The sequence below is a fragment of the Bacillus rossius genome, chromosome 1, assembly GCF_032445375.1.
Source record: "Bacillus rossius redtenbacheri isolate Brsri chromosome 1, Brsri_v3, whole genome shotgun sequence".
Classification (NCBI taxonomy): Eukaryota; Metazoa; Arthropoda; class Insecta; order Phasmatodea; family Bacillidae; genus Bacillus; species Bacillus rossius.
Genome location: NC_086330.1, coordinates 70201854 through 70224246, shown reverse-complemented (window position 1 = coordinate 70224246; position 22393 = coordinate 70201854). Strand labels below are relative to the sequence as shown.

Sequence of the window (22393 nt, the reverse complement as noted above, 5' to 3'; positions counted from 1 at the left end):
GAGAAGCACTTTAGACTTTAAGTTGTAGATGTATTTTTAACTTTTTTTTTGTGTGATAAACCTGTAGTCATCCTGTATTGGGTTTGAATTTAAACAGTGACTAAGAATTTTTTTTTAAATTTGTATTACATACAATAATACCGAAGATACCTACCATACTGGAATGCATGTAAATCAAATAATTTTCTCAAATTTGGGAGAAAGATAAAAATGAAATTGGTAAGAAAATCTTATGATTGTAAAACTTAATTTTCAATCAAAAACTTTAATTACATACAGCCACAAATAAAATATTGTTCAATAACAAATTCAGATTTTCTGCCTATTTTTATTTTGCTCAACTTCAAAGCACTTACAAAACTGATACAAATTATATTCATTCCAAAGAGAACTGAACATGCTTCTATCAAACATACATCTCACATATGCAATGTGACTAAGCAAAGCAATAGTAATATGATAAGTGCAGATATAATGTACTATGGCCAAAAAGGATTATAAAGACAAACCTTAGTACGATTATGCTGCACAACAAAGCATAAGCTAAATAATATGTTTGAAACACACTCTGCCTACAAATAAGCAGCCCCATCGAACGGCTGCCACAGCATGAATACCACAAACAGCACACAGTTCAATTTCACTTGCAGTACAATCAGGTATTATTTGTATTCAAGTTAATATTCAGAAGGTAAAATTTAATTTACATTTATTTAATAGTGCTGGTGTAATAATAAGGTAATAAATTCACATGTTTGTATGGAACATTTATATAATATTAATGCTACTTTCTATAAGCCAAGCTGTCTTAATTTTCAGTCTGCTGGCTGTACTATGTAAGATTCTCAATCACAGAAATAGCTGTGCAAATACATATGTAAAAAAAATAGCTGTTTACGATAGCAGAAAGCCTCTTCGTGTATTTCATATTTCCTTCCAAACACTGGGGAGCTGCAATGCAAATGCCAGAAACAGTTCACTCTGCTTGCGGATCATACTTCACTGCAACATGATCCATCATTCCCCACTGCTCGTGACCTTTGAAAAAGCAATCATTGCAGTACGTGTCTCCGGAACAGCCTGTGCACTTGAGCGTTGCATCTTTGTCGCAGATGATGCACAAACGTACTTCGTCCTTTAAAAAAACCACAGTATTTACATAGTCTTAGTACCACTTTGCTAAAACATAATGCACCAACAAAAATACCCCTATGACTAACATGTTAACCAGCAAAAGTCTAATTTATACTCTACCTTCTCTTTAATTTTGATGAATTTACTGCTCATTCATTATCAATTTAAACCTCTTTTCAAATCTAAACCCTACCAAGTAACCTACCTAAAATTAAATTTAAGAAGTTCACGTACCACATTGTCTACATAATAGGGTTGGGCATAACATTCCTAAGTAGGTGCCAACAACTTTTCAGAGTTACAAAATAATATTATTTCAGTTCTAATAATAATTTTAAAGGCATGAACTTAATATTTTCCATTATTATAAATAGTATTTAACCTGTTAATGAAATCCCCAACTCTGTTGTTTACTAAATGTGTTTATGCCATGATTTGCCACTAGCATATCCTAGTAAGCACACGGTAAACTAGCTCTGATAACTTCTAGCTTTACTCTCCAAAGATGCTGCTGACATGCGGGTTGGCATTAAATAAATGTTGGCTGAACCTTTGGGTGTCATCGGAAATAATACGCAACGAAGGAAGAGGATAGCTACTAAGAAAGAGCAAAATATAGTAGTTGATTTGTCACATACATTATTGATTCGTTGCATTGTATTTAATGCTACATAAGTCCAACGCCATTGTGCAGGCATAAAGATTCATGTAAAAGAAACAGCGCTACTTCAAATCATGCCATAATTCATTGGTGTTGTTACTTAAAAACCATGCACGTACATTTTATGTTTGAATCAGTTTGTTAATATGCATTTAAATTCAATATGCTAAAATACCGAAACTACACGAATTCGTAATGTCCGCGGTGATTGGCTAGAAGTTTGAAAATATTTCTGAATCAGTCAGACTAGCAGATGTTTTAAAAGACAAAAGTTGATCATTCGGATTGACAAAACAAGAAAATGTTCTGAAAATTTTTAATTTTTGTCTGGACTAGCTCCGAATAGGAAGCTTTGAATTTAAGGTCCAATTTTTCAGCAGTACAATACTTTGGAAGAAAAGATTTAATTCACGATGCTATCAAGTTAATCAAAATACAGAAATACATCAAAGACAGTAACATCAAAAATTTTATTTTGAAATGTTAACATTTTGTATGGAGTCATCGGCAATTGGAATCAAGATATGATTCGAGTTGAAATTTATTACTAACTGCTGAAACAAACAATGGAAAGAGGAAGAAATACAGATCCTGAGTCACTAGCTAATCATTTCTAGAGCCACAACGATTTCCCCTGAAGAAAGGAAGCTTCGTTGGTGTTATACCGCTGGATGAGATTCATCACCTTTACAGTTTTGTTACGTTGAGGTCACTAACAGATAGACAGTTGCGAAGTTGTTAACCATATCAAAAGCATTCTGAGACTTTATATTTTGACTGCAAAGTAAAATCCCGCACGTAATTACTAATTAGTTTTTCATTTCATGTAAAATATATTGACTATGTCACACTAACTATATTACATAGTTTATAGAGTCTTACACCATAAAGATGACTAAACTAGTTTTTCCAAAAATGATACGTAAATATTAGGTATATATTTGCTACTTGAATTTGTTTAAACGTTCACTAACTTGAAACGTCAAAACCAGTGTTAATCGCTCTGCCATTTGAAGTCTAGTCAAGGTATTTGCATGAACCAGTGGTATAACTTCCATACTACTAGAAGTAATTATAAATTTCACTATTTTCCCCTATATTTAATTCTTACATTTTGTTTTTCTGACTAATATTTTGTAATATATGTAATAATTGTCTGTGATATTTTGAACTCTTACATGTTGTCAATTAATTGGTCCACGGCATTACTATTTCATTCGTTCTAACTATACTGAACATAGTCTTCAGCTGACCAAATCATTTAAGTAATAAGACTAAATTTTGTGTAATGAATCAATGATACAATGTTCATGTGAATGTTCATTAAATTGAAAATACATATTACCAGACAAGTACGTAACAGTTAAAATTATTCCAAATTATTAGTTGGAAAATAGCACCCACAAGCATAAAGAAATTCATTAGTGGAATTTAAGAAATTCCAGGATTAATTCAGGTGAATATTTATTCGGTGATAGATACAGTTACTACCCAACTAATAAATATAACTGTGGAACAGTTACTGTTGAAATACATGCAAATATATTCTATTTTACATAAAAGTAATGAAAGTAGTCCCATAAATCTGTAGTCCAACATGATAGCTAAAAAGTTACATAGATCTAGCAAAACATATAAGTGTAGTTTAGCTACCTCATATTTGATGACAAAGTGAGAGGAGTCACCCCACAATGTTAAAAATACAAGGTTATTTAATTTGTTGACTTCATGCATTGAATATATATTTGCAACAATTTAATAGTATTGTAACCCCCTCTTTTGCCTGACCGAGCCAGAAAACACTAATAGGGACCAAGCAGAAGGCTGGATTACAATAATAATAAACCCAGGCTGATGGTATTAGTTTATAATATTCAGTTCCAAAAGAAAAAATATACACAGTAAATATTCCACATCAGAAGAAGGCATTACTTCAGTTACAGACTCCAACAATCTTAAAATCATATAAAAAAGAATAATCAATGGGGTCAAGGTCTCTAGCAAAGGGGGCATACAGGCCGTTCCCCTCCAATACAACCTCCAGCCTCACAAATTCTGGAATCACCTGCCCCCGTCGTCCGGTGCACCGGTTACACCAGACCACTTAACCCCACTAAAAATTTCATAAAAAAAAAATATATATATATATATATATATATATACATTCTTAAATACTCAGTAACTCTATCTCGGTGCTAAAAATGTATTTATGATTGTGAATAGGCCAGTGATCTAATGTGTATGATATTGATGTGTGTAATAGTACCTGAACAAGTAATTTAAGTATTTAAATATTTTTATATCGATTGTTTACTTATTCTATTTTGCTATATATATATATATATATATATATATATATATATATATATATATATATATATATATATATATATATAGAGCAAAATAGAATAAGTAAACAATCGATATAAAAATATTTAAATACTTAAATTACTTGTTCAGGTACTATTACACACATCAATATCATACACATTAGATCACTGGCCTATTCACAATCATAAATACATTTTTAGCACCGAGATAGAGTTACTGAGTATTTAAGAATGTACCTGCACTTCTGCTAAAACAAATTATAATAAAACACCTATTATTATAAAATGCTTCAAGCTGGACTGGCAATAAAATCTATACCTACTATGTACCTTGTAATCTCAATATAATACCACAAAACATTTCTAAAATTAATAATCACCTAACAAGTATTATAGTTATACCTAACCAAGAACAAAAGTTTCTTCAGTTCACTATTTCCGTTACGAATTTACTTTATGAAGATAAACCAGGTGAGCACCAATAAATATAATAAAAATAATTTAAATTCCAACGGCACAAAATCAACTTTACTTTAGCAGGAAAGGAAGAATTTTTAACAAACTACTCATCCTATTTGTGTGGCAAACCTGACTAAGCCTCAGCATTTCCTAGTCGCCGGATTTTACAGCCGAATAGTTAGTCGGCACCAAAAAAAAGCACAACGAAAGAAAAGCGACACAACATAGCGATCAATCAGTGCATAACTCCACGAGACAAAAAAAATATTAAATCTGAGGAAAACCTACACATGCCTAGACTCCTAATTAAGAGAGAAATAAATCTTCGATATATCCACAAAAAAAAAAATATAAAAATGTCAACACTTACAGTTTGAAGGAAAACTGATCTATGAAGAAAAATCAAATTGCCCCTAGCAATTTACAGAAGTGTCAGAGGAGCGGCCCCATTCTCTCCAGCCGCTGACATGCCTTGAAGTCGCCGCACTGACATCACTGCTGCACTGACTTCACAAAAACTTCTTTTCGTAGACTCCAGCTTCTACTTCATTATCCAAGCAGGTAGAACACGACATCCTCGTAGCAGCACTCTTCATATCTTCATGCGCCATGAAAAACTCTCTCTGCAGTAAACTTCCTTCTTGTCCTCGGCAAAAAATATTATTACAACTTGTGGCACCCCGACGTGTAGATTTATGAGAGCAAAACGTTTTATTCTCGTGATCAGTCCAATACTCCGACGCAGTTCGGCTTCATTTCTTTCTCCACTTGCTTACTCATCGTCACAATCTCTCGTGAAACTAATGCTGATTCAATCCATAACTCTCGTTAGCTAATCAATGAAAGGTGAGCCTCTATTCCATTGTACTCTTGTCTCGGGCGCGCAGCTAAATTTTTATTTTTTTAACGTCTCGTTATTTGTTGCGGAAGCTTCCTCACAGTTAACCGCCTTTTACTCCTCCTCCAACCCTTCTCTTCAGTAGGTACGACATTCCTCGTTTTGCGACTCGTATCAACTCACTCCACCAGCTGTCTCCTACCAACTCCTCACACACGCCCACTCCTGCCAATACCTTCACCCAAGCGCTAAATTCCCTCGCGTACCAACAGCACAAAAAAAACACACCCGATCGCAACGCCGCGCGACAAAACCAGCAACTAACTCAGATCGCCGCGCGCGCTTTCACACAGATAGCGTGCACGATTTGCGCCCGCGCCTCGATCACACACACAGCCTGAGCAAACACAACGTGGCACTCGAAAGAGTGTCACAGCCACCCCTCCTAAACACTCCCCCCGGCAGACAACAAACAGACCAAAACCGAAGAGAAAGATGATAGCAGAACCGCCAAACTCCAGGGGGAAAACTAAATCACCAAGACAATACCAACGATTACAACAAGGAACAACATCCCCAACAAACGAAAAGGATCTCACCCAACTAAGGAAAAACCCAAGAAGAAAATTCAAACACTTTCAAGCCCACCAAGAAACTGACAAGACACCATAAGGCACGATTCCTCTAAAACCCACCAGACAGAACCTCTAAGAAGGTATAAACTTCTTAACAGCTGAAATATGAGCCTTCTTCACTGAATGCCCTTTCTCCGGATCGCCAAGGTTGACCGTAACAGGAGTCAGAAAAGATAGCACACGAAAAGGACCCTCATATGCTGGACTCAACTTGCTAGAAATGAAATCTACTTTCTTACTCAAGACGACTTTCCGACACACCACCAGATCACCTTTCTTGATGTCCGAGTCCTGTGCTTGTTGTATCTTCTCGCCATCACAGTGTGTGCTTTCTCTAACGCCTTCTCTGTTTCCAACCAAACCTCCTCCAACTTTTTCCCAGTGCTCTCGAAACAACCTGCAGGTATTCCCCACATACTCAGTAAGGGATGCGGCAACTCACGCCCAAACATGATCATGCTAGGAGATTTACCAACTCCATGTACTACAGAATTCAAGGCAACATTGAGTGAAGGAAGTTCAGTATCCCAACCTCTTTGATTTTGATGATGGAAAATTGTCAATGCAACCTTTACCAATTTGTTTACCCGTTCGACCAAATTGGGGCATGGATAATATGGACTCGTATGCACTTGCTTGATGCCCCACTGGAAGCACATATTTTTTATGGTGATGGACGTGAAGTAGGTGGCATTATCAGAAATTAATAACTCAGGACTCCCAAAAATCTTCCAAACTTCATTCTCTAGCTTCGAGCTTACAGAAGTCACCTTCATGTCTCGGAGCAGGAGTAGAAAAACAAACCGTGAAAAGGCATCCACCAATATTAATATGCAATTCATCCCCCGGCTCGATCTAGGCAAAGGTCCAAATATATCAATAAACACCCGCTCCCATATCCTTTGTGGTGTCTGGACAGAGTACGCTCCCACTTTGGTATTCTTAGGTTGCTTTGCGAGTTGGCACTCCTTACATTTCCTGACGTAATCTCTCACATCTTCATGTAGGTTATCCCAAAAAAATTCTTGTCTAATTTTACTTTCCGTTTTTTCTATTCCCATGTGAGCTCCCACAGTAGAATCATGGAAATACCGCAACAACATTTCTCGTACCGCTTTTGGTACCCAAACACTTATTTCCCTTTACGATTGACTTTATGAATGATATTCTTAAGCATTACGAAGTCCTTACAACTTCCTCGCACGATCTTGTCTCTGAGTTCTTGACCCTCCTCATCATCTTGCTGCCATCTTTCAATGTTGATGAAGGATTCAGGAATGGTGTTGATGGCCAAAACAAATTCTTCTTCTTTTTCTCCTTCCTCTTTCTTCTCTACCTCGAATTCCCCAGGATCATACATTCTTGAAATGGCATCTGCCACCCCATTATTACAGCCTTTAATATGAGAGATATTAAACCTGAACCTTGACAATCGCATTATCCATCGGCTGACTTTACCTAACTGTCTCGGGTGAGAGAACAGCCAGGTGAGTGCCTGATTATCCGTAAGCAGATTGAACTCGGCATGTTCCAGGTAGTTAGCAAACCGCTCCATACCAAAAATACAAGCTAAAGCCTCTTTCTCATAGGTGCTATACATTTGTTCACACTGTGTAAGCGCCCTTCCCGCATAAGCTACAGGCCTCATGTTCCCTTCATCTCCCTGTAACAGCACTGCCCCTAAGGCTAAACTGCTAGCATCAACTTGAAGGGTGAAAGGCTTCTGAAAATCTGGTAAACGAAGAATAGGGGGATGAGAGATGGCATACTTCAGATCTTCAAAGGCATTCTTCTGCTCATTTCCCCAAACAAATTCTACATCTTTCTTCTTGAGCTTATTCAACGGCGCACAACGCTCAGCATAGTTAGGAATGAACTTCGAGAAATATCCCAACATGCCAAGAAACTGCATGACTCCTTTAACATTCTTGGGAGCTGGGAAATTCACGATTGGGGCAATTTTCTCTGGATCCATAACCAAATTTCCATCCGCTACCAAAAATCCCAAAAACTTGACCTGTTGTTTAGCCCACACCACCTTGTCTGGATTGACGGTGAACCCAGCGAAACGCAATTTCTGCAAAACCTTCTTCACATGCTCTAAATGTTCCTCGAAAGTCTCGGAGAACACAAGGATGTCATCCAAGAATGAGACAACAAAATCAAACTGAAAATCCTCCAAGAGTGTATGCAGGATTCTGGATAAACATTGACCTCCAAAATTTACTCCGAATGGTACTCTTTCCCATTCAAAATGGCCCCAAGGTGTGACAAAGCCTGTGTATTTACAACTCTCCTTATCTAATACACACTAATGAAAGGCTGAATTCAAGTCAAATACTGTAAAATATTTTCCTCTACTCAAATACTGAAAAAGAACTTCAATATTTGGTAAAGGGAAAGGGTCGACCTTTACCTTCTTATTGAGTAGACGATAGTCCAGTACAAGCCGGTATTTGCCAGGTTCCTTTTTCTTCACCAGGAAAGCAGGTGAAGCATAGGAAGATAAGGTTCGCTTAATGATCTTCTGGTTTTCCAACTCAATAATCCCCTTGAATGCCATCAACTTAGGTGGCGAACACTGGTAAGGCCTACATTTAACGGGCTCTTCATCACAGACCTTGATCTTATATGGCAGCATATCACATCTTCCTAATTTACAAGTTAACACATCTAGGAACTCTTCAATTATTTCTTTAATCTGATTTTCCTGCTCTTTAGTTAATTTCCCTTCCTCTACTTGAATTCTTGAACAAACTTCTTCCCTATTTTTCTTTTCCAATAACGGAACTTCAAAGTTATCTTGAAATCCAAACACCAGTTTCTGCTCTGCGCAATTAAGAATGGCCCTCGTCTCTTCCAGAAAATCAAGACCCAATATCACATCTCCTATAAGGTTGGGTAGAATCCAAAATTTTCTTGTCCACGAAAACTTCAGAATCTTGAAATGCATCAAGAAGAAAACTTTCACCTGGTAGCTGGCACCATTTGCAACTTGCAAACTGAAACCTTCCCCAATACGTATCCTACTCTTCAATTCAGGTCTGTTGTTTACTAGTTGACTCACAAATCGTTGACTGACAAAACTGCTATTAGCGCCAGTGTCTACCATGGCTTGAAAATTCTCTTCACCCACCTGCATGTTCACCCAAAAACTTTTATACTTCTTGCCCCCATCTTTAGCTTTAATGACAGCTACTTGACCCGCAGCATCTTTGTCATGTTCCTTCCCTTTTCCGACAGTCCCACTGGAAGTTTTTTGCCTGGCAAGATTTAGCAATATGCCCGCTCTGACCACACTGGAAACATTTTCTATAATCAGGTCTTTGATCCTTACATCTGCTAGCGATATGTCCAGATTTATTACATCTATAGCAAACAACCTCGCTCTTCTGATGTTTAGAATAATTTGTAGCGGACACCCTAAACTCACTTTTGCGCTGGTCATTCTCTTTACCTTTCAATTTTTCTTGGGCCTTGTAAACACGACAGGTGTACACAAGATTATCCACTTTTATTGCCCATCCACCTAACTCCTCTTCATTACTAGGACGCTGCAGGAAGGCACATTGTTGCCGGATTCCAGGATCCATATTCTCTAAAACCCGGTTGATAAGTTCCTCAGTAGTCAGTATCTCCCCTAAAGCAGAAGCATTTTCCTTTAGATGTTGAATATACTCCACCATGCGTTCCCCCTTCCGTTGAAAACGTTGGATGCAATTCCTAATCAAATCCTCTTTTTCCCTCACAGGACAAATGACCTTCCAAACTTTAGATTTTATACTCTCCCAGGTGTTCCCTTTCTCAAGACCTTCCAATAACACTTCCAGCACCACCCCTGAGCACTTAGTTAACAACCCTTGGATTAATTCGACATCTGAACTCAAAAGAAAACTGCGCTTGAGTTTATCTACCTCAACCATGAACTGCAACACAGCCATAGGATCATAGCTGTACAACTGTGGAATATTCTTAAAAGAAGATAATACCAAAGAAACTTTCATTTCAGCCCCCCTAGAGCTAGCGCTGCCCTCTCCAACATTCTCATTTACACCTCCCTTATTACCTTTAAGGAAAATGATCATCTTCTTATGCAAAGACTGTATATCCTCAGATTCCTCAGTCATAATCCCCGCTGCGGATAAATTTATTTTTGACTCAGCCTTGCTCAGCCGCTGAATCCAGGCGGTAGGCATGATGCAGAGCAAGGCTTGCCACAGCAATACAACAGAAACAGCAACACTGACAACTAACACCACAGCTCTAGTAGCAGAGTGGCACAGCCTGTAACCCCCTCTTTTGCCTGACCGGGCCAGAAAACACTAATAGGGACCAAGCAGAAGGCTGGATTACAATAATAATAAACCCAGGCTGATGGTATTAGTTTATAATATTCAGTTCCAAAAGAAAAAATATACACAGTAAATATTCCACATCAGAAGAAGGCATTACTTCAGTTACAGACTCCAACAATCTTAAAATCATATAAAAAAGAATAATCAATGGGGTCAAGGTCTCTAGCAAAGGGGGCATACAGGCCGTTCCCCTCCAATACAACCTCCAGCCTCACAAATTCTGGAATCACCTGTCCCCGTCGTCCGGTGCACCGGTTACACCAGACCACTTAACCCCACTAAAAATCTCATATATATATATATATAGCAAAATAGAATAAGTAAACAATCGATATAAAAATATTTAAATACTTAAATTACTTGTTCAGGTACTATTACACACATCAATATCATACACATTAGATCACTGGCCTATTCACAATCATAAATACATTTTTAGCACCGAAATAGAGTTACTGAGTATTTAAGAATGTACCTGCACTTCTGCTAAAACAAATTATAATAAAACACCTATTATTATAAAATGCTTCAAGCTGGACTGGCAATAAAATCTATACCTACTATGTACCTTGTAATCTCAATATAATACCACAAAACATTTCTAAAATTAATAATCACCTAACAAGTATTATAGTTATACCTAACCAAGAACAAAAGTTTCTTCAGTTCACTATTTCCGTTACGAATTTACTTTATGAAGATAAACCAGGTGAGCACCAATAAATATAATAAAAATAATTTAAATTCCAACGGCACAAAATCAACTTTACTTTAGCAGGAAAGGAAGAATTTTTAACAAACTACTCATCCTATTTGTGTGGCAAACCTGACTAAGCCTCAGCATTTCCTAGTCGCCGGATTTTACAGCCGAATAGTTAGTCGGCACCAAAAAAAGCACAACGAAAGAAAAGCGACACAACATAGCGATCAATCAGTGCATAACTCCACGAGACAAAAAAAATATTAAATCTGAGGAAAACCTACACATGCCTAGACTCCTAATTAAGAGAGAAATAAATCTTCGATATATCCACAAAAATAAAATATAAAAATGTCAACACTTACAGTTTGAAGGAAAACTGATCTATGAAGAAAAATCAAATTGCCCCTAGCAATTTACAGAAGTGTCAGAGGAGCGGCCCCATTCTCTCCAGCCGCTGACATGCCTTGAAGTCGCCGCGCTGACATCACTGCTGCACTGACTTCACAAAAACTTCTTTTCGTAGACTCCAGCTTCTACTTCATTATCCAAGCAGGTAGAACACGACATCCTCGTAGCAGCACTCTTCATATCTTCATGCGCCATGAAAAACTCTCTCTGCAGTAAACTTCCTTCTTGTCCTCGGCAAAAAATATTATTACAACTTGTGGCACCCCGACGTGTAGATTTATGAGAGCAAAACGTTTTATTCTCGTGATCAGTCCAATACTCCGACGCAGTTCGGCTTCATTTCTTTCTCCACTTGCTTACTCATCGTCACAATCTCTCGTGAAACTAATGCTGATTCAATCCATAACTCTCGTTAGCTAATCAATGAAAGGTGAGCCTCTATTCCATTGTACTCTTGTCTCGGGCGCGCAGCTAAATTTTTATTTTTTTAACGTCTCGTTATTTGTTGCGGAAGCTTCCTCACAGTTAACCGCCTTTTACTCCTCCTCCAACCCTTCTCTTCAGTAGGTACGACATTCCTCGTTTTGCGACTCGTATCAACTCACTCCACCAGCTGTCTCCTACCAACTCCTCACACACGCCCACTCCTGCCAATACCTTCACCCAAGCGCTAAATTCCCTCGCGTACCAACAGCACAAAAAAAACACACCCGATCGCAACGCCGCGCGACAAAACCAGCAACTAACTCAGATCGCCGCGCGCGCTTTCACACAGATAGCGTGCACGATTTGCGCCCGCGCCTCGATCACACACACAGCCTGAGCAAACACAACGTGGCACTCGAAAGAGTGTCACAGCATTAAGCACACAGCCACATGAGACTTACATAAATGTAAAAAAAATTTGAAACATAGTTTAAACTTTAAGAATATAGAAAATGTTTTAACTCAAAAGTGTTAGGGCTCAGTCTATAGTCAGAATATTTTGACCAGCTTAAGAGGGAAGGGGGAAAAAGGATGGGTTACTGGGGATGGACAGTACCTCACACCCCCTTTCACCCCATGGAGACCTACCTGACTGTTAGGCCTCTGAGAATTAAAAGGAGAGAGGAACTTCCCTAAAATGTACAGAACGAAAGGTTACCTCTCAGCTCTCACACACCAACTGTAGTTAGGCTTTGATCTGGCTTTTGCCTACCATATTCAACATGATAATATAACTATACCATTAATTTAAACCCCAGAATGACTAAATTAGTTTCTGTAAGTAAAAATCAAATAGTTACTGCAACCAGAAAATAGGTCTTCTTTGTCAACCGCAGTAAAATTCTGCTCATAGTACATGTATGTACTGATACACATGCACACCAGAACATTTGATGACATACAGCAGTTAAATTTGTAAATTCCCTATTGATTACTCAGGAAGTGTCATGCAATAAGGTGGAATACACATAATGCAATGAGATAAAGCACACAATAGCAGAATTTTTGGAAAATCACATAATTCTTGGCTCCAGTAAATGTGCACTGAGCACCACATGTAGCCAATTAGGATGAGGATATCACCGAATATTATAATTAATTCTCATGGTAAGTACTCGATTCAATTTATCACAAAGTAAGCTAAAACTTTATTTCTGGAAAATGTCAGGTAATTTTTTGGTAGAACTTCTGTAGCCACCCTGAGTCATTCTCAACCAAAAAATCAATATACTAAATGCCGATACTTCACAGTAGCTGCCAATCCCTACTTACTTGGGCATTCCACTGGCACTTAACGACAGAAAATTGTTAGGGCCGAAAAGCTCTTGAAACCAAGATGACATCTCTCAGTTAAAAATGTAATTTTGTTTAGTTTCATATGACACATGGTTGTCAATGTTGTATGTAGCTGTTCTGGTGGTATTCATTTACAAACATAACCTCTAGATACAGTAATTTTACATTCAGCACAAGTGAAAAAAAAATTATTTAATGTCTCTTACCACGGTGAGTATTTAATACAGCTTGAGTTTGCATTATTTACAGCATTAATGAACAAGTGTTGAATTTAAATTTCACAGATAGATGTGATGTATGTCATTTTCTTTGTCCTCTTAAGTACCGTGAGAAATATTGCAGTTTGTTATATGAGGTAGATGAAGACAAAAGGAAGCATATCAGGTTCTCTCCATCAGTAAACTGAATGTGGTACATAATGTCTTTTATTTCTGAAATAAAAAAACTGTTTTTCCAAGGAGAAAAATCACTATCCTGAAAATCGGGCATGTCTTTTTTCCCAACTCTCATTGTAAGTTTCAGGATTCCACCCACCTCTAATTTATAAAAGAACCAGCAATGTAAATGAAAATACTGTAATTGCTCACAAATAATTAAAATGTCAACATCAAGAATACTTAAATCAAAACAGTTCACACTGACTCAAAAGAGCATCCAAACAACCACCAAATACAAGCAACACATGTTGCAACAATGTGGAATCCTACTTCCGTATTTTCATTTTATTAAATATATATTTTTAAAATGCTTTGTTATATTTCCATATATAGTCCAGGAAAATTAGTTAAATGAGGGCCAGTATCTCGGAATGAGAGATAGTCAGCTATAAATTTGTATAAACCTTTTTTTGGCACCCTAAAACTTGTCTCAAAACCTACTTATCGTAGGGTGTCAGCGACTACAGATATTCCAAGGTCAAAGGTCAAAAAATTGATTTTTTTTACACATTTATTGCATATATCTTGTTTCCTATGGGTTTTATGCTATTTGTATTTATTATAAATATTGTAGAGGATTAAATTCTCTACAACTTTTGTTTAAAATTTTTTTTTTATATTTTGAACCATTTTCGAGACAGAGGGCAGAGCGCATGCAATGTTTAACTATTTAGATTTAGAGTATCATTCGAGGTCAACCTGTAGTCCCGATTAAAAACACGCCGTATAAAGTTTATAAATTATTGCTATAATTCTAAATAATTTGCATTTTTTATTAACTATTACGTTATAATTAATATTTTTTCCCCAATACTTCAGTATCTATTCATTTAATAACACTTACATACTCATGTAATTATAAAGTTATTAAAGGATATACTTTAATTATTTTTTTAATTCTAATTTTATTTATACTAATTGCTTCCTAACTAAATAAAAAGTAAAAGAATTAAATTTTTAATTAATGTTTTTATTGAATAATACCATTTCATACATTTATGAACGTTGAAATTTAAAAAATTGAATAATAAGAACTACAATTTCTAATTTCAATTTTCTTCTTCTTCATCATCATCTTCCAGTCGCTGTAAAATTTCAAATTCCCCTGTGTTCTCGTCTTCAATGACATTTGTCTCCAGTTCTTCCAGGATTTCGTGGTCAAAAGTATTGTCTTCATTGATATCACTCTGATATGGTGAAGCATTAAGACATGCTTGCCCATTACACAGGCCGCAAGCTAAAGAGCACTGCAACCCTGCTTTCCTGCATCCACATCGCGAACCACAACCTTTCTTGCAGTTGCAGAATATTGTGTTCAGCAATTCCTCCACAGCTGGTGGATTCATTGTCATAACAGGTTCCAGGAATTCATCACGCATTATCCAACCCCAATTCTGTTCTAAATCATGCCCTAACCAAGTCTGAACTTGATAATAAACACGGTTGAAATGTTGGTGAGCTGCTGCACTCGGTGGAAGATTTGATAACTGCACAGGTTTATTCAGTTTTGTTAACTTGATGAACTGTGCATAGCGAAGACGATTGATACAGTCCTCAGATTTTGGAGCATTATAGATTGCCCACAAGGTTCCTCATATTGAAAAAATATATGACTTTTCACCAATTCTCCGAAAGTATCACCACGTTCTTCTGTTTTTTTTTTATAACATTGTCTTTAAACTCAAGAGTACTCACTGTACTTATCTTGCGTTTATACTTTTCTTTTTTCTTTGTCTCTGCAGCCTCATCAGCTATTTCACCACAAAATAAGCACTGCTTCTTGAAATCAAACACTTCACTTAGTCTTTTATGGGGTACAGTTGGAGAAGCTGTAGTTTTGTCTTGTTCTATTCGCCGTTTTGCTGCTAGTATACAATTTTTACTAATGTAAGCAGTTTGGCACTTTACATGCACTTGTACAGAGGTCACGGTTTTTAAATAATCAATAAGACAGTTGTTTCGTTCAATACTTGCAGTTCTCAGAGTTTTTATACCACGCACTACATTCACTAATGATTCACCTTCCGAATCTGACTTTTTACATATAAAACACAAATTATCCATAACTCTTAAAATTGTACGTCGATACTTACCAAGATACGATTCAAAACTAACAAATGACAGTTGCTCCTTGAAAAAGAAACCGGTCGTGAGTAAACAATTGAACCTCTGTCCTTTCTGGTTATCAATAAAAAGGTTTGTACTATACAATAGAGATCTGTTGTACCAGGGATACTTTTTAACGTTTTAAAAGAATCTATAAGTTTACGGATTTCAATGAAGATGTTTTTAATTATTTTCTATTAAAACTGTAATTAAAGTATTTCCCGTAATAACTTTATAATTACACGAGTAGGTTAGTGTTATTAAATGAATAGATACTAAATTATTGAAAAAAAATTATTAATTATAATGTAATAGTTAATGAAAATGCAAATTATTTAGAATTATATAATTATAATAATAATTTATAAACTTTATAAATTTCTTTTTATTTTAATCGGGAATACAGGTTGACCTCGAATGATACTCTAAATAGTTAAACACTGCGCACGCTCTGCCCTCTATCTTGAAAATGGTTCAAGATATAAAAAAAATATTAAAACAAAAGTTGTAGAGAATTTAATCTTCTACAATATTTATAATAAATACAAATATCATAAAACCCATAGGAAACGAGATATTTTCAATTAACGTGTAAAAAATAGATTTTTTGACATTTGACCTTGGAATATCTGTAGTCGCGGACACCCTACTATAAGTAGGTTTTGAGACCAGTTTTAGGGTGTCAAAATAAAGGTTTATTCAAGTTTATAGCTGACTATCTCTCATTCCGAGGTGAAACCCCTAATTTTCCTGGACTAATAAAAAGATGCAGCATTCTTCTCAACATAAAAAAAAAATCAGGTTACTAAGGAAGAAATTTAATAAAATACTTACAGGTAAGTTTTCACTGCTAGTGGACATTCCATCTTCACTCGACATCTCATCCTCATTCAACTGTCCTTCAGCCATTGCCTGCAAGCAGCATAGCAATATACAATTTTAATCAAAATGTTTTCATTAATGATTTCACTCAAAAATGTTTTCTATGATGAATACTTGCCCATGAAATAATTTCTCGTACTTGTTTTTCTTCATCTGAATCAACAGCCCCACTTATTTCTGAATGTTTTGCTTCAAGTTTAGAAAGCATTTCCTTTAAACTGCAACAAACAATACACAAAAGAATCATGATAGTACAAGTCCAGTTTATAACATTTTCAGTAGTAGGAAAATGCCGCTTCAACAATAGACAAAGCTAACTGAGGAGCCGGCCGCTATATTGGATGACTTTGTCCTCGATGACCATCTTAGATAAACTTGAACCCCACAGCCAACACATTTAAGCACTCCTGAATTATTCAATTTCCATTATGGCCATCACCATCAAGAGCCCCGCTCCCAACCGCCATTATGAAATTTATCCTGCTCTATCATTCCACTTAAGCTATAGTCATATAGGGTGTTGGCACATGGATATTTAAATGAATCATGGTGAAGAATGGCTTATGACAGTATGGAGATCTACCAGCTGCCATTATTTATTTAAACCACTAAATTCAAATTCCCTTCTCCCCAGTACTGTCAGACAACACAGGACTGCCCTGTTAGCTGGACAGATTGAAAATGAAAGTATGTATGTAAACACTTCTCGTCCCCCTTCCCCTCTACCATCTTGCTTGCCAATGAAAGAGAAAGTTTATTTTTGCTGTTTGTTCCTACAGTGAACCAATATCGCTCTGTCTCATGCACCTAAGATCGAAGTTTCACTACCTACCAGTGATGTTATATCCAGGGCTCGATTTTAGCGCCTGTCCGCCTGCCCGGGACAGGCAAAATCTCGTCCGGGCAGGCAAAATAAAAAAGGCAACTGTCCGGTGGACAGGTGCAACTTGTGACGCCGAGGTTATTCGCACGCACTAATGCAGCAGAGGTGATTAATAACATTTATGCGACCACGACCGCAAATAAAACGTCTTTGACAGTATCTATAAATAAACAATAATGGCTGCTCTTTTGTGACGGACGACTCTGGCTATTGTATACCGCGGGAAAAAAAAGTAGGTTATGTACAAACCGTGATGAATACTTCTGAATCATAATTCTTAAAATCTTACTTTCACGTCATGATTCACGTAACATAGTCGTATTCGTATGCTAGAGATGCAAAACGTCTCACACCGATGATGTTTGTTTTTGTTGCCATGTTTTAATATTAATTTCGTTGCAGTGCAGCCAACAATTACGTAATTTACCGTTGCATACTTTCAAAATATAATTTTTTAAATTTATTGTCTTTATAAATAACGACTTTACTAATTCTTTGCTCTACTTTAACATAGTTTGTTAACAGAAAAGCGTTTTCGCATGGTTAACATTTCACAGCGTACTCCAGATACAGCTGACAGTGGCCGCAGTGACTGCGACTGCTTGAAAATTCGCCTGTCAACTGTTGCATCAAAAAACAAACATTACTTCTTTACAGAGGACACTGTAATCTTTTACAGTTTATCTTGTCACAGCGATTGTTTAAGTATTCAATTAACTGCGTTACACAATGTGGAAATTCATTACTGGTGTTTCAAAACCACCAGAAAAGAAAAGAAAAACGGATGAGGACAAGTCAGAATATATTAATAAATATGACAAAATAGCCCGGTCCCGTACCTTTTTAACGTCTTGGTGTTCCGAGTTTCTTAGGCTTTGTTACGACACAGAAACAAAACAAATGTTTTGCAAAGTCTGCGAAACGCATTCAAAATCATCTGGATCAGTTTTTGTTACGGACTGCTCAAGTCTGTAAAGACTGAAGTCTATAAAGACAGACTGGCGAAACTGTCTAAATGATGATACACTGTCTGCCCTCATGCGTGTTCAAATACAGTCACCTTCTGAAAGTGAGTTTGATCCAGCACCAGCAATAAATCTCTGGTATCATAATGTTCAGAGAAAACGTCGACCCTTTCAGCCTCCTTATCGAAGATGTTCAAGAGAGAATCAGCAAAGTAATTCGTGCAGTGACTTAGACAGAGACTCGTCTGAAAATGATTAAATAAGGATGTTAAGTGTGTGATAAAAATAGGTGCAAAATATAGTAAAAATCCTTTTTTCTCACTTTTTCAGCGACTTTGAATTTTTTTTTATTTGGGTAAAACAGCGGACAGGCAAATTGGATGGCGGACAGGCAAAATTTCGATTACACCTGTCCGTTGGGCAGGTTAAAATAATCCTTAAAATCTAGCCCTGGTTATATCCCTTATAGATATATTTAATTTAATATTTTATACAAAATATGTCGGAAGCGAGGTGATTTGAACCATGAAAGGTCAGACCTTTGCACTGAAAACGACAGTTCACAATTATTATTACAATTGCGTGTATATTCAAGTCTATGGCATAACCACAGTAGGCACAGTTTGGTGATGAAAAACCGACAGTTGATGAGGTTTCGATCATTGAAGTCACTGCAGCTGATATTATAGATACCACCGAGTTCTCAAGAATAGTCACTGAACTTAGGCACCAGACTAGTCCAACCAGATGACCCACCCCTACCAAAACTCCTGGTGAACTGACGGTACCTGCTACCTGGGCTTTACTTATATACTAATGATCAGTGGTACAATATGTAAGTCAAAACAACAATCATTTTCATTAATTATAATACATAATTTAGTGTTTCAGTTTTTTGTATGAATTTTAGTTTGACCAATCAGATTCAAACAATGAGTCCCACCGGGGTATGCAATAAAATCAAGTAAAAACCAATGTAAAACTTTATGATTACTATAGGTACAAAATTCTTCTATGCCTACAAATAGCTTCAACAACTGGTTTCAATAATCTGAAACATTCATATAAACCAAAAAATTCTTCAAATTAAAAGACCACCTAATTATGTTATATGCATGCTATAAGATCATGCTTCCTTGAAATATGATTGTATGCTTACTACAAGATCTAAAGATCTTGATCAATGAAATCTTCACACTCTCAAAACTCAATTAACTCATTTCACTCATGACACTCAATTCGCACATGCAAAAAACACAATTCATTCATTTCACTTATAACATATAAATGTATCACCAACATTTAAATCACTCAATTACAACACTTGATTTATTCATTGCAATCACTTACAATACTCACTTTACTAACTCAACTACTAAATTAACTCACTAGTAAAACCTCCATTAACGAATATTCTATTTAACGAAAAACCCCATGCAACGAAATAAAATTTTGGTCCCGCTGAACCTCCATAAGATCAATGCTGTTTTAACCTCTAAATACTGAATTTTATTTGTTCCGAAATAGTGAATTTCCCTTTACAACGAATTGTCGCTTTTGAAAAGCACGCAAAAATAAACATCTCCTACAAGACATCCACTAATTTTTTTTGCATTCACTGCTTAAAAATACGTACAATAAATAAACAAAGCATCATGGATAACACAAGTCGTGTATACATGCCACACTTTGTTCAAAATGGCGGGTACATTTAGCGCTAGTGGCGGAAACCTCCCGTACCATCGCTCTGGCAAGACGAACAACTAGTATATTTTGCGTTTCTATGGTTAAATATTTCTAACTAAGGTGTAGTACAATTTCCATTTTTTTTTCCCTTCAGTTTTCACTGTTTATTTATTTCCACACGTAGTTACGGAAATCAACACGGAATGTACTATTGTAAAATTAATTCTAATCATAAAAATTGGCGACAGATTGACATTAAAATAAAATTAGAAATTTTAAACACAGTTGACGAAGGTGGAAAAAAAAAGTGATATAGCTAAACGTTTCAACACCCGGCGTCTATACTTTCGACCATATTATCCAACCGTGAACAGATTGAAAACAACGCTTCTCTGGTAGGTACAAATCGAAAACGTTTGAAAGTATTAAAAATGATTTAAAAATGATGATTTGGACAAGATACTTTTTGAATGGCTAATGGAGGCTAGGGCATCTAACAACGTCTCTGGGCCAATTTTACAAGAAAAGGCACGCCAGGAAGCACTGGGGATGGGAATTGATAATTTCCAAGCATCAAATAGTTGGCCATCAAACAAGTGTATTCTATGTACGTTTTCATGTTTAATTCCTCATATTGTATTAAACAGTCAGAAAGACAGTTCTAGCCATTTATGTGAAGCTTTATGATGACTAAAAATATATCGTGCAAAACCTCCATTTAACAAACCCCTTTACAACAAACACAACAAATTTTGGTCCCTTGAGATTTGTTAAATAGAGGTTTCACTAACATTCACTTCACTCATTCCAAGCACTCAAGGCACTTCATTCGCTAATGTTACTTAATTCACTCACCCATAACACTCACTCCATTTACTCATTACACTCAATTCACACAATTCACTCATCTAAATCCACTCATATTACTCACTCATTTGTGACACTTCACTCACAACACACAATTGCACTCACTTATGACTCACAATTCACTCCTGACAACACTCACTTCAAACATTTCATGCACTCAATGACATTCAATCCACTATTACATTCACTTCACCTACTCACGATACTCCAGCCACTGATAAAATATGTTTATTTTATACCTTAATAACTTCTAAATTCATAAATAAATAGTTACACACTAGGAGCCAGATGGAGCCAGATTAAGCAAAATGGAACCAGTTGGAACTTGATGAAGCGATGTAGCTCAAATGCTCAATTATCTACATGTGTAACTGACACAGCTCATCCCACATTTGCTATCATCTACACACAATTAGACATACACTAACACTCTTTGACACATTTTACCAAAATCAACACACAAACACCTAGATACACATTCTGACATGCATTAAATATTCTATACACATTTTGACCCACTCATCATCACTGATGAACAATTTGACATACATCAACACTAGTCAACACAAAAAACACATATTCACCAACATAATCACACAACTAGACACACATTAACACTCATCGACACACATTAACTCTCGTAGGCACAATTTTACACACATTAACACTTATCAATACACAATACAACACACATTCATCACCAACTCACATCATCATACTGGATCTATAATTACATATGCTAGATGGAGCAATGTAGCTTAATTGGCTACATGTATAACAGATGCACAATTCAACACACATTTGCCATCATCGTCACTCAACTAGACACATAACCACCATCATCAACAAACAATTCAACTCACATTAACACTCATCGGCACACATTCAACATACACTCACCATCAATACACAACTTGACACACATTAACACTCATCGTCAAACACATTAGCCATCCTAAACTCTAATTCAAAGCACATTCAACATTATCAACACACATTTCAATACCCACTTTTATCGCATAATCATTGCACGTGCATAATCGCCACACCAATATTTTAGAGTGTCAAATATGTATAAAAAAAACCTCTCGCGTAAATGTTGCATGATGTTTTTGATCCCACTATTAGATTCCGAGCGCTTTGTGTAGGTATCTTTTCCGTATAAAACGATGTATTTTAAAGTAGAAATCTAATATTTATTCCATAATTATCTCCTACTTATTTTATTTACGGAAATACAAAGTTGTCTGATGTGTCAATTT

At 36.3% G+C, this 22393-nt stretch overlaps 1 protein-coding gene across 3 annotated transcripts in view; it reads right to left on the bottom strand.

The window, feature by feature from the left end:
• Positions 1–314: 314 nt before the first annotated feature.
• The window catches only part of LOC134537359 (abscission/NoCut checkpoint regulator), a 113078-nt gene continuing 90999 nt past the window's right edge, over positions 315–22393 (bottom strand). For 2 of the 3 annotated variants that reach the window (XM_063377720.1, XM_063377712.1), the window contains exons 6-8: positions 16849–16948; positions 16683–16760; positions 315–1135 (exon numbers count right to left, since the gene is read on the bottom strand). In XM_063377720.1, the coding sequence (XP_063233790.1) occupies positions 977–1135; positions 16683–16760; positions 16849–16948 (337 nt within the window). In that variant the 3' untranslated portion in view covers positions 315–976. Of the gene's footprint in view, positions 1136–16682; positions 16761–16848; positions 16949–22393 lie in introns of those variants that run through there. The other variant, XR_010075984.1, reaches the window with a different exon arrangement.